The following is a 13,020-nucleotide window of genomic DNA, read 5'->3' as shown; positions in this document are numbered from 1 at the left end:
TGAGGATGCAGGAGGTGAGGGGGTGAGGAGGTGAGGATGCAGGAGGTGAGGAGGTGAGGATGCAGGAGGTGAGGGGGTGAGGAGGTGAGGATGCAGGATGTGAGGGGGTGAGGAGGTGAGGATGCAGGAGGTGAGGAGGTGAGGATGCAGGAGGTGAGGATGCAGGAGGTGAGGGGGTGAGGAGGTGAGGATGCAGGAGGTGAGGAGGTGAGGATGCAGGATGTGAGGGGGTGAGGAGGTGAGGATGCAGGAGGTGAGGAGGTGAGGATGCAGGAGGTGAGGAGGTGAGGATGCAGGAGGTGAGGGGGTGAGGAGGTGAGGATGCAGGAGGTGAGGGGGTGAGGAGGTGAGGATGCAGGAGGTGAGGAGGTGAGGATGCAGGAGGTGAGGGGGTGAGGAGGTGAGGATGCAGGAGGTGAGGGGGTGAGGAGGTGAGGATGCAGGAGGTGAGGAGGTGAGGATGCAGGATGTGAGGGGGTGAGGAGGTGAGGATGCAGGAGGTGAGGAGGTGAGGATGCAGGAGGTGAGGAGGTGAGGATGCAGGAGGTGAGGGGGTGAGGAGGTGAGGATGCAGGAGGTGAGGGGGTGAGGAGGTGAGGATGCAGGAGGTGAGGAGGTGAGGATGCAGGATGTGAGGGGGTGAGGAGGTGAGGATGCAGGAGGTGAGGGGGTGAGGAGGTGAGGATGCAGGAGGTGAGGGGGTGAGGAGGTGAGGATGCAGGAGGTGAGGGGGTGAGGAGGTGAGGATGCAGGAGGTGAGGGGGCGAGGAGGTGAGGATGCAGGAGGTGAGGAGGTGAGGATGCAGGATGTGAGGGGGTGAGGAGGTGAGGATGCAGGAGGTGAGGAGGTGAGGATGCAGGAGGTGAGGAGGTGAGGATGCAGGAGGTGAGGGGGTGAGGAGGTGAGGATGCAGGAGGTGAGGGGGTGAGGAGGTGAGGATGCAGGAGGTGAGGAGGTGAGGATGCAGGATGTGAGGGGGTGAGGAGGTGAGGATGCAGGAGGTGAGGGGGTGAGGAGGTGAGGATGCAGGAGGTGAGGGGGTGAGGAGGTGAGGATGCAGGAGGCGGGGCAGGATGGCAGGCACACGAGGATGCAAAGAAAGTGATGGTGAGGACGGACAGGCGACTGAGGGACAGCTGGAGGTGGCAGCGTTGGGACAGTGACTTTCAAGGTTTCTCATGGGGTTGAAGTTTTTTTTAATTTCTACCGTGTTACTGTACTCACTGTACTCACTGTACCCTTACCTGTGGTCAGTGGAGGGGCAGCAGTACTGATGCAGACTGACGAAGCTGTGAACTGTCAGACTGGCGGGGAACAGAGCGGCACAGGCCGCGCCGCTCGACGCCGTAGGAGTGCTGGGCGCCGAGCTGGGCTGCCCCGAGACGGACGGCGGCGGCCGGACACTGACGGGACAGACAGGACACAAGACGACACACACACACACACACACAAACACACACACACACAGAGAAAGAAACAAGACAAACCGATAGTCAGCGCCAAAGCAGAGAGAGAGCGACAGAAAGAGAGAGAGAGAATGAAGCTGCACATTGATGGAGACGAATCACAGAGCAGCGATGGAAGAACAAGGACGATGGACCAAGTGGAAACACACATCAACCGGTGCTTCCTGGTCTGTTTGACTGTAACTGGACCATAATGTACAGAAGAAGACTTGAAACTAGAGATTGAACAATAAACTCCTCAGGAAATTTTTTTTCTGACGTTATGAATCAAGTGAGAAGTCGAGTCTTGTTGTCATAGAGTCGCCCCCTGCTGGTGATTGGCTTCACTTTCCAGACCTGGTGACTACGTCAATTATTACTTTAATTATTATTATTATTACTAATAATAGTTATTTGTCTGCAGTAAAAAAAAAAAAAGTGTCACAACTCAGAATAACACAAATGTTGAAATGTCTTAAAACAAATGTTGGATCCACAAAGTGCAGGGAGCGGTCGGTGTCAGCAGCAGCAAACAAAATATAAGGATCTCCCAGAGCTTTTGTTCATGAACCTCCAACCACTGAAGGATGAACCCGTATAAAGCTCGACACTGAAGAGTCGACGGTGAAGCTTCCTGTGGTAAAACTGTAAAAAGCACTTTTCTGTAATTCATGCAAAAGTGCACATGTAACACAAAAGCCTCTCCGCTCCCTCGGCACTCTGGCAGGATTTAGAGATGCTCCATCTGCAGATGGTGAGTGAGCAGTGGTTGAGATTAGCATGTAAATGACTGGTTCCTCACTGTGGCCAGCTGCTGCCGAGGACACGCAGCCCCCGCCGAGGACACGCAGCCCCCGCCACACGGAAACACTCAGGCCTCTCCAGCGGCGCCTGCTCGGGAGGCTGAGGGAGGATGAGCGAGCAGCGAGCGGTTTCTGACTCCAGCTCACGAGGACGACGAGGCGACCACACAGAAAGTCACCATGTGCCACGGCGGCACTGAACAAACTTGATTTCATCAGAAACTTCCAGCGATGTTCTCATTGATTACAACTTTTCCCAGCTCATATTCACCTGATCCTCATCTCCATCTGAAATGAATCACTGAGCCACTGAACATTAACACTTAATCACTATGATCACGACACAGACACGATCCTCGTGTTGATCCACAGATGAAAATAGTTCCCAGCAAATCTCTTTACTCCTGTCCCAGTACACTTTGTTAAAAAACTTCAGTGAGCAGCTGTTTTATAAAATTATATATAAAAAGCAATCAAATGAAGGTTATATACTTAAGATATTTACTAGAAGCAGCAATAATTGATGTTATTTATCGAACAAGAACAAGGACACTGGAGCGATGCAGCTCCAGAGACTCGACTGACACGTCGCTCCTTGTTCCACTGTCCAGATGCATCACCAGCTTCTCGTCTACATCCACTGTGCAGTGAAACAGTCGGAGCATTGAGCAGCTACAAGAGATTAGATATCTGAGATGTTGGTTGAGACCAAAAACAGAGCAAAAAAAAAACTTTCCCTGTAACCAAACTAAATAAGTAGATGTTTGCCAACAAGGATCAAACCACTGTGACGTCACCAGGTCTGTTTCTATAGAAACAGACAGTGAGTCGCCCTCTGCTGGTCGTGACACAGAATACAGGCTTCACACACGCGGTGACGACGTGACTTTTTAAAATCAGTCTATGATTTCAACTCCGAATAAAGACATAAATGATTGTGAACCAACGGGCTCGCGGCTGAGAGCAGAGACAGAAGGAAAGTTTAAAATAATGACCGACGGACTGAGACATAATATTGTAAACCTTATTCTTTAATCCTTCTTATCACATAAATGTACGATCCAGGATTTTAACTGGACTCGTGTGAAGACACGCGGAGGACAGAGGAGGAGACGAGAGCGTCTCCGGATGTGATCAGCTGCTTGGTGACGATGATAAAAAGTTCCTGGTTCGACTATTTTCACAGCAGCGTGTGAACGAGAGCCGCTCGTTCGATTCCTATTTATAAAGACGACACGGAGTGACGAGTCCGTGGCGTGAGAAGACGCGTCGCAGCCAGAGATTTAATATGTAGAAAATATCCTGACAAGATGTGACACATTCATTTCTCCTTTTCATTTCTCAGAGAGAGAAAAACTGTGAACAAGTGAACCGGCCGACCTGGAGATGTGAGCAGAGGCAGAGCTGCTGTTACGTAACCTCCATCATGATCATATTCATATTTACACTGTGGGATTCTGGTTTTACCAGCAGGAACAAATTCCTCCTGTCAGAGGATCCACAAGACCCCCCCCCCCCCCCCCCCCCCCCCCCACAGACACACATACACACACACACACACACACACACACACACACACACACACACACACACACACACACGTGTGAGGGGGCGGAGGCCGAGAGAAGAGACGTGAAGGACTCGGAGGTCGAAGGTGAAGATGATGGATGGAGGAGGAAAGTGAAGTGATGTTTCCTCGGACCTGAGGTGCGTCTATGTGTAGACGAGCGAGGAGGCAGGTGAGATCACCTGCACGGCGGCGACAGGTGACGGTCACAGAGCTCCTCCCATCATTAACAACCACGAGGATTTACCAGAGAATAATCTCAGAAATGTGTTTGTCCATTTCAAACGACCCAAACTGTCTTTTCTCTCTGATCTCGTGTATGAAATCAGAGTGTGGGAGACGACTGCGTCATCCCACCTCCAGCGTGTGACCCACCTGACTCCTGCTGACAAACCACACACGCTGCAGCCTGAAGTTCAGTGTGTTTTCATACCCCCCCCCCCCCCCCCCTCCACTGTGAGCCTGAGTCTCCTGCTGCTTGGCAACAGGGTGGACTGCCTGTGTGGGCGTGTGGCGTCGAGTGCCAGGATAAAGGAGGGGCACGGTTACAGTTACCACTCAGTGTGTGTGTGTGTGTGTGTGTGTGTGCGTTTTCACCCGGTGAGGAACAATTAGACTTCAGTGAAATGTGATGTGGGAGACGCAGAGCGAGTAAATTCAAGACAATTCATATTCCCTCAGATCAAGAGATGATTTTTGTTCAATGTGAAACGGATCTGGGTCGTAAAGAGTCTAATCGTCTGCAGAGGACCCACTCTGAAACTTTTCAATGACACAGAAAACCTGTAAGAAAGACGCCGCAGTAACTCGTCCTCCGACGCCATCGAGGCGTCATTCATCGCCGCTTCTGTCTTTCACCTGCTCCCACTCCTTCCCTCGCTCTCTCCTCTTCTCTCCATCTCTCTATTCTGCATCTCTCGCCCACAGAGTTCTTCACAGAAGAGCTCACAGCGTTCCCACGGTAACCGCTCGCCCTGCTCGGCTCCAGCGATCGACAAACATCCACCTGAGAAGTGTCTTCTCTGCTTTATTTAACTCTTTTTTTTTTACACGGGAAAGACAATAATGAATCAAGTCATAGTAACAGCTGAGTGTGTGTGTGTGTGTGTGTGTGTGTGTGTGTCTCTCTGTCTGTCTGTGTGTGTGTCTGTGTGTCTGAGTGTGTGTGTGTGTGTGTCTCTGTCTGTCTGTGTGTGTGTGTCTCTGTGTGTGTGTGTGTGTGTGTGTGTGTCTCTCTGTGTGTGTGTGTGTGTGTGTGTGTGTGTGTGTGTCTCTGTCTGTGTGTGAGTGAGTGGTGATTACTTCCAAACTGATGTTTAATCCTAATGACAAAGCACGACCGTCAATCTCGTGGCTAATTGACTGTGACTGTTGTTCAGACACGTGTGTTAAATTCACAGAACTGAACGAACTGACGGCTGAGGTGAACGAGAGGACCCCCCCCCCCCACCTCAGCCCTGACAGGTGAAGGGGGGGGGGGATGCAGAGTTGTACACTAAGAGGCTGGAGGACTTTACAGTTTCCACAGCAACTGTAACTCTCCCTCCCTCCGGGTCCAAGGACGTTTCACTTCCTGCAGGAACCCGTCTGATGGTCGAGTGGAAAAAACTAAACTGTAGACGAGTTGGTATGAAGGATGATGTCAAGAGGCACGGTCACGTCTGCTGCCTGAGACTCGTAGAGCCTGCACACACACACACACACACACACACACACACTGACACACACGCACGCACGCACGCACGCACGCACACACGCACGCACGCACGCACGCACGCACGCACACGGAGAGAGAGACACACACACACACACACACACACACAGAGAGACACACACACACACACACAGAGAGACACACACACACACACACACACACGGAGAGAGACACACACACACACACACACACAGAGAGACACACACACACACACACACACGGAGAGAGAGAGACACACACACACACACAGAGAGAGACACACACACACACACACACACACACACACACACACACACACACACACACACACACACACACACACACACACACACACAGAGAGACACACACACACACACACACACGGAGAGAGAGAGACACACACACACACACAGAGAGAGACACACACACACACACACACACACACACACACACACAGTTAATCCTGAGCACTAACGAGTGTGTAATGTTTTAATTCAGTCGTTTAATCCGCAGCGAGTCTGGAAATAGAAAATCTAAAGACTGAAGCTGGATTCTTTGGATTCCTGAGGAATCGTCAGCTGCAGCAGGTCAGTTCAGACTCACTCGCTGTTCCCACACACAGTTTTGCCTCGGGCCAGTTCATCGCTCTGTCGTTTATCTGCACAATCCAAGCAGCTAAACTACAGGTGAAATGAATTCTATAAACTGTCAATTATGATTTAAAAAGTCAAATATTCAATCGGCCTCATCGGGAAGAAACATCGTGGAACAAGAGCGTGAAATCAGAAGGAGACGAGAAAGACAAAAGCACAAAAGTGATTTCTGCATCTTCTCTGAGTCATAACTGCAGCAGAGAGAGAGTATGTACAGTACGTGGGTACGTGAGAGGCCATGATGGGGTCACGTGTAGTAGAGCTTCACAAGTAACATCCTTCTGAAACAAAAGACCATTAGACAACGTACAGTAGATCTCCTCTATTATTTTTCCCTGTTATATAATTATACATCTCTGACTCTCAGCATCTCTGGGGCCGTCGCCAAGACCTCCAGCTGCCCCCCCGCCCCTCGTCCTACACAGCTGCATGTACAGTATGTGTATGAACGTACAGTAAATATGTGGCTCATAATGAAGGCTGTAATCTTTCACTCATGCAGCGAGACTCGTCATCAGCACTGTGTTGACGGGTCACAGCAGGGTCACACACACACACACACACACACACACACACACACACACACACACACACACACACAGCAGTGATTATCACCTCTGGTCAGACTAATGAATCTCTCCCTCCGTGTGTGCGTCTCCTTCGTCCTCATCACTAAATAAAGACACACACACATTCTCTCTCACACAAATGCACAAATTCCAACGCTCATATACAGATGCTCTTACACAACAACAACAACAACAACAACAACAGAACCCCTCTGCCTTGGTTTGGGCCCCCGAGGCGTCAGAGTCACTTTGTTCCCTCTGCACTAAGAGGAGGAGAGGGAGCGACAGCTGCTCGTCCTCGCGCCGCCGGGGGAAACCAGACGAGAGGACTTTTGTTTTGATGCTAAAGAAAAAATATTAAAATGGGGTCAGTTTATTCAGCGTCCTCGTGCAGGAGGAACATTGAGGGTTATGTGACTGTCAGAAAGCCGCAAAGAAGAGGACTCCCTCTCTCACACACACACACACACACACACACACACACACACACACAGAAAGACACACACACACACACACACACACGTACACACGTACACACGTACACACGTACACACACACGTACACACACACACACACACACACACACACAGACACAGAAAGACACACACACACACACACGTACCCACACACACACACAAACACACACACACACACACCCTGTTGACAGATGGCAGATCAGTGTGTGTTCCACCTTTTCTGTCAGACAGCACCGTGCTGAGTGAGGTCGCTCAGTCACTTTCCTCCCACTTGTCGTCTCTTCTCCCTCCTCTTCCTCTTCCTCCATCCTCTTCCTCCCTCCTTTTCCTCCTTCCTCTTCCTCTTCCTCCTTCTCTTCCTCCCTCCTCTTCCTCCTCCTCTTCCTCCCTCCTCTTCATCCCTCCTCTTCCTCCCTCCTCTTCCTCCTCCTCTTCATCCCTCCTCTTCCTCCATCCTCTTCCTCCCTCCTTTTCCTCCTTCCTCTTCCTCCCTCCTCTTCCTCTTCCTCCCTCCTCTTCTTCCCTCCCTCCTCTTCCTCCCTCCTCTTCCTCTTCCTCCTTCTCTTCCTCCCTCCTCTTCCTCCCTCCTCTTCCTCCATCCTTTTCCTCCCTCCTCTTCCTCTTCCTCCCTCCTCTTCCTCCCTCCTCTTCCTCTTCCTCCTCCTCTTCCTCCCTCCTCTTCCTCCCTCCCTCCTCTGATCTGATCTGATCTGATCAGAGCGTCATGGCCTCTGACGACGAAGAGATTCATGCTCGTCTCTGATCAGAGACGAGCATGTCGTCGTTGTCGTTGACCTCAGCCAACGGGCCAGTTTCAGGCCGCGGGCGGCTGAGTCACAGTCAGACGGGGACAGTGTGTGTGTGTGTGTGTGTGGGGGGGGGGGGGGGGGGGGGGGGGGGGGGGGGGGGGGGTAACGCTCGCCTGAGCCTGGACTCAGAGTCGACGAGGGAGGATCTGCAAAGATCTACATTAACAATCCCACACTGCATTTAACTCCCACATTAATAACTAATATCTGTCTAATGACTGAGTCGCCCCCGGGGGGAGGGGGGGGGGTACGACTGCAATCGATTAGGGATTTGACGAAGTCTGAATTAATCATTGATGAGGCGACAGGGACCATAAGAAAACAGATCCAGTGATAATTGCTCAGATGATTGTGCGTAGGGAGATTTATTATTACACCGTGTTCTTCTCCATTCGCTGCCTACTCACAGAGCTGTGTGTGTGTGTGTGTGTGTGTGTGTGTGTGTGTGTGTGACAGCACTCTAACTTCAGGTTAGACTTGAGGTTTTTTCCGGGGGGGGGGTTTCTGCTCTTTCTCTCAGAAACAATCAGAGCGAAGAGGAAAAAGAAAATGTTAACAAACTGTGGGCGGATTTTTTTTTGTTTGTCTTCACTGGTCCAGAAAGTTCAGACCATAAAAAGAAAAAGACCCAGAATCCTCCAGTTCTCCTCGACACTACTATACGACGCCTACGCTCGTCCTCACTGATCGTTACACAAACCAAACCCTCCGCAGGAAACGTTACTCACACGAGAAGACTCTACCCATAATCCTCCTGGGTTCTAAATACCTATTAAAATATCCTGCTCGGATCATGTCTGCTGACCAGAGGCTGCAGCAGAAGCACGTGGTCAGAACCTGGAGCAGAACGACACGAGGTCACGTGACCGACAGGCGGGCGCGAGAGCAGAACTTACTTCCTGCGCAGGGTGGAGCTGGCGTTGGTGTCGGTGCTGTCGGTGCGCTCCAGTCGCTCGGTGGCGGACGAGCCACAGGACTGACCTCGGGTCAGCCTGGTGTGGCTCCTCCGCTCCCTGCTGGGCCCGGTGGCTGTGGTCGACCCAGTTGTGGCCTGAGCTGTCGGGGCGCCGCCGGTCCCGCCGCCGGCCTGGTGGATGGGGAGAGACAGAGGCTGGCTGTGGTTGTGGTTCTGCTCCGGCGTGTCCGACCCAGGCGTCCTCAGGCCCTGGTTCTCCTGGCTGACCCGGTCCAGCTGCCCCTCCAGCTCCTCGATGCGCCGCCGCTGGGTCTCCAGGAGCTTGGCCTGGCTCTCGATGATGTTGTTGAGCTCCAGGAGATACTCCACGGCCCGGTTGGGGCTCTCCGGGCTGGTCTCCATGGTGGGGGGCCCGGCCTCTGGGGGCGTGGCCACCACCGCGTCGACCCCACGGGGGCCGAGATCCACCCCCCCCACCAGCCCTGGTGAGTGGGGGGGAGGGAGGGGCCGACGGAGGCTCTGCTGAAAACGAACTCTGAGCTTCACACGTTCACAAACAGGAAGTCACAGAGGTCAGAAGGTCGAGAGCGTCGCCGTGACTACATGTCGTCAGGTGTGAGGAGGGAATTGGTCAGAGGTCAAAGTTCAACAACAAGCTCAGCTGCTGGTTTCCTGACGTCACCATGATGTCATGAGACCACGTCCAATCGGCACGGAGCCGCTCAACAGTTCTGTCCTTCATCACGACGAATAGAAAACGGAAAGCTTCAAAAAATAAACAATAATCAACAGTAGAATATTAATATTCATCCACAGTATCAGCTTCAGGTCAATTATGAAACATGTCAGATACTTCCTGGACAGGCTGGGGGAGGGGGTGATGAGGGGGCGGGTGGGGGGGGGGGGGGGCGGTTATGATTTACCACTAATGAGTCTTCAGGTTCTGTCAATCATCTCAACAGAGAATCGTCTGCTCCTCCCGCGACGAGTCTCCGCGGTCTCAATCCATCACTGCTGCGTCGTCCCGGCGCAGAGAGTTGGTCCTGCGGGTCCGGATCCTCCAGAACCTCCGGATCCTCCAGAACCTCCAGAACCTCCGGAACCTCCAGAACCTCCGGAACCTCCAGATCCTCCAGAACCTCCGGAACCTCCAGAACCTCCAGAACTACATCCCGGTTCCTCTGTCCGGTCCGTTCCCAGAGTCTCTGATCCCGGAGATGAAACCCGCCTCGGTCTCACCGGTCTCTCCTGTCTCACCGGTCTCTCCTGTCTCACCGGTCTCTCCTGTCTCACCGGTCTCTCCTGTCTCACCGGTCTCACCTGTCTCTCCTGTCTCACCTGTCTCACCTGGAGCCGGTTCTGTTCTGTGGCTTCGGACGCGTCGAGTTCTTTTCTTCGCACTTGTCGCAGGCGCGTGTCCGTCGCGCGTCTGAAGCGCAGCGCCGTGTGCGCCTGCTCCTCTGGAGCGGCAGCGGCAAGTCCGCGTCGACGACGGACGACTTCCGCCTCGGACTTTCAAAATAAAAGAACTGTAAGGCATTACATTTACAGACTGCTGAAACCTGCATTGGCAAAAAAATGAAAACAAATAAGAAGAATAACAGTGAATACATAATTTTTTATTGTGTCATTCATACCATGAGAGCTACATTCTCTGACAAAACTATTTTTAAATATTATATAAATAGATTAATGAACTTCATGTCTGAATCATTGGAACAGTTTGTATCGATACTGAGTGATGAACTGCATCAGAATTGAGATTCCCTGGCTTGTTTCTTAATAAACAAGGTCTCGGGTCTGTAAATACAGTAAAAGTGTCAAAACGGTCAATAAACAGACAAACACAGTCTAGATTCAGCAGCTGATGGACTTCCATCGGTCATCTGCTGTATAATAACGGAGAAATAGTTTAGAAAATCACATCTATTCGACATTTCTTTTACAGTTTGAGCAGCTTCTTCATGTGAATGTGACAGTTTTATTTGCAGGAACTCACTGTATTGTCCCATAAATCACAAACCATACATCATATTTATTATGTGTAAACAACAGGATTAATGTTTCCAACGAAGGCCACTGACACTAAAGTCTTATCTATAGTTACAATCTTTTAAACCCATATTCCTACAAATCAAATGTTCTTGAGACTAAAGTCTGATGTAAAGATGGTATTTTATTTTGAAGGTACAGTCAGACTCTCATCTTGTCTGTTTGCTTTACAGACTTCAGGAATCTGTTGAGCTCCTGAGAATCTGAGAGAAGTGTTCACAACACAAGGCTCATGAGGCAGTGAAGGCATCACATCACATCAAATCACATCACATCACATCACATATCATCACATCACATCACATCACATCACATATCATCACATCACATCACATATCATCACATCACATCACATCACATCACATCACATCACATCACATATCATCACATCACATCACATATCATCACATCACATCAAATCACATCACATCACATCACATCACATCACATATCATCACATCACATCACATCACATCACATCACATATCATCACATCACATCACATCAAATCACATCACATCACATCACATATCATCACATCACATCACATCACATCACATCACATCACATCACATATCATCACATCACATCACATATCATCACATCACATCACATCACATCACATCACATATCATCACATCACATCACATCACATCACATCACATATCATCACATCACATCACATATCATCACATCACATCAAATCACATCACATCACATATCATCACATCACATCACATCACATCACATCACATCACATCACATATCATCACATCACATCACATCACATCACATATCATCACATCACATCACATCACATCACATCACATATCATCACATCACATCACATCACATCAGATCACATCACATCACATATCATCACATCACATCACATCACATCACATCACATCACATCACATATCATCACATCACATCACATCACATCACATCACATCACATCACATATCATCACATCACATCACATCACATCACATCACATCACATCACATATCATCACATCACATCACATCACATCACATCACATATCATCACATCACATCACATCACATCACATCACATCACATATCATCACATCACATCACATCACATCACATATCATCACATCACATCACATCACATCACATCACATCACATCACATCACATCACATATCATCACATCACATCACATCACATCACATATCATCACATCACATATCATCACATCACATCACATCACATATCATCACATCACATCACATCACATCACATATCATCACATCACATCACATCACATCACATCCCATCACATCACATCAAATCACATCACATCACATATCATCACATCACATCACATCACATCACATCACATATCATCACATCACATCACATCACATATCATCACATCACATCACATCACATCACATCACATCACATCAAATCACATCACATCACATATCATCACATCACATATCATCACATCACATCACATCACATCACATCACATCACATCAAATCACATCACATCACATCACATATCATCACATCACATATCATCACATCACATCACATATCATCACATCACATATCATCACATCACATCACATCACATCACATCACATCACATATCATCACATATCATCACATCACATCACATCACATCACATCACATCACATATCATCACATCACATATCATCACATCACATCACATCACATATCATCACATCACATCACATCACATCACATCACATCAAATCACATCACATCACATATCATCACATCACATATCATCACATCACATCACATCACATCACATCACATCACATCAAATCACATCACATCACATCACATATCATCACATCACATATCATCACATCACATCACATATCATCACATCACATATCATCACATCACATCACATCACATCACATCACATCACATATCATCACATATCATCACATCACATCACATCACATCACATCACATCACATATCATCACATCACATCACATCACATCACATATCATCACATCACATC

At 49.3% G+C, this 13,020-nt stretch overlaps 1 protein-coding gene across 4 annotated transcripts in view; it reads right to left on the bottom strand.

Annotated features, from left to right (window-relative positions):
• The window catches only part of iqsec2b (IQ motif and Sec7 domain ArfGEF 2b), a 25,462-nt gene extending 15,073 nt beyond the window's left edge, over window positions 1-10,389 (bottom strand). For 2 of the 4 annotated variants that reach the window (XM_035645013.2, XM_035645015.2), the window contains exon 1: window positions 8,913-9,826. In XM_035645013.2, coding sequence (XP_035500906.2) covers window positions 8,913-9,334 — 422 coding nt within the window. In that variant the 5' untranslated portion in view covers window positions 9,335-9,826. Of the gene's footprint in view, window positions 1-8,912; window positions 9,827-9,855 lie in introns of those variants that run through there. The other 2 variants (XM_035645014.2, XM_035645019.2) reach the window with 2 other exon arrangements.
• Window positions 10,390-13,020: the final 2,631 nt, after the last annotated feature.

This window comes from Scophthalmus maximus, chromosome 3 (genome assembly GCF_022379125.1).
Source record: "Scophthalmus maximus strain ysfricsl-2021 chromosome 3, ASM2237912v1, whole genome shotgun sequence".
Taxonomy (NCBI): Eukaryota; Metazoa; Chordata; class Actinopteri; order Pleuronectiformes; family Scophthalmidae; genus Scophthalmus; species Scophthalmus maximus.
The sequence above is the reverse complement of the archived record's forward strand: the minus strand, read 5'-3'. Positions and strand labels throughout refer to the sequence as shown.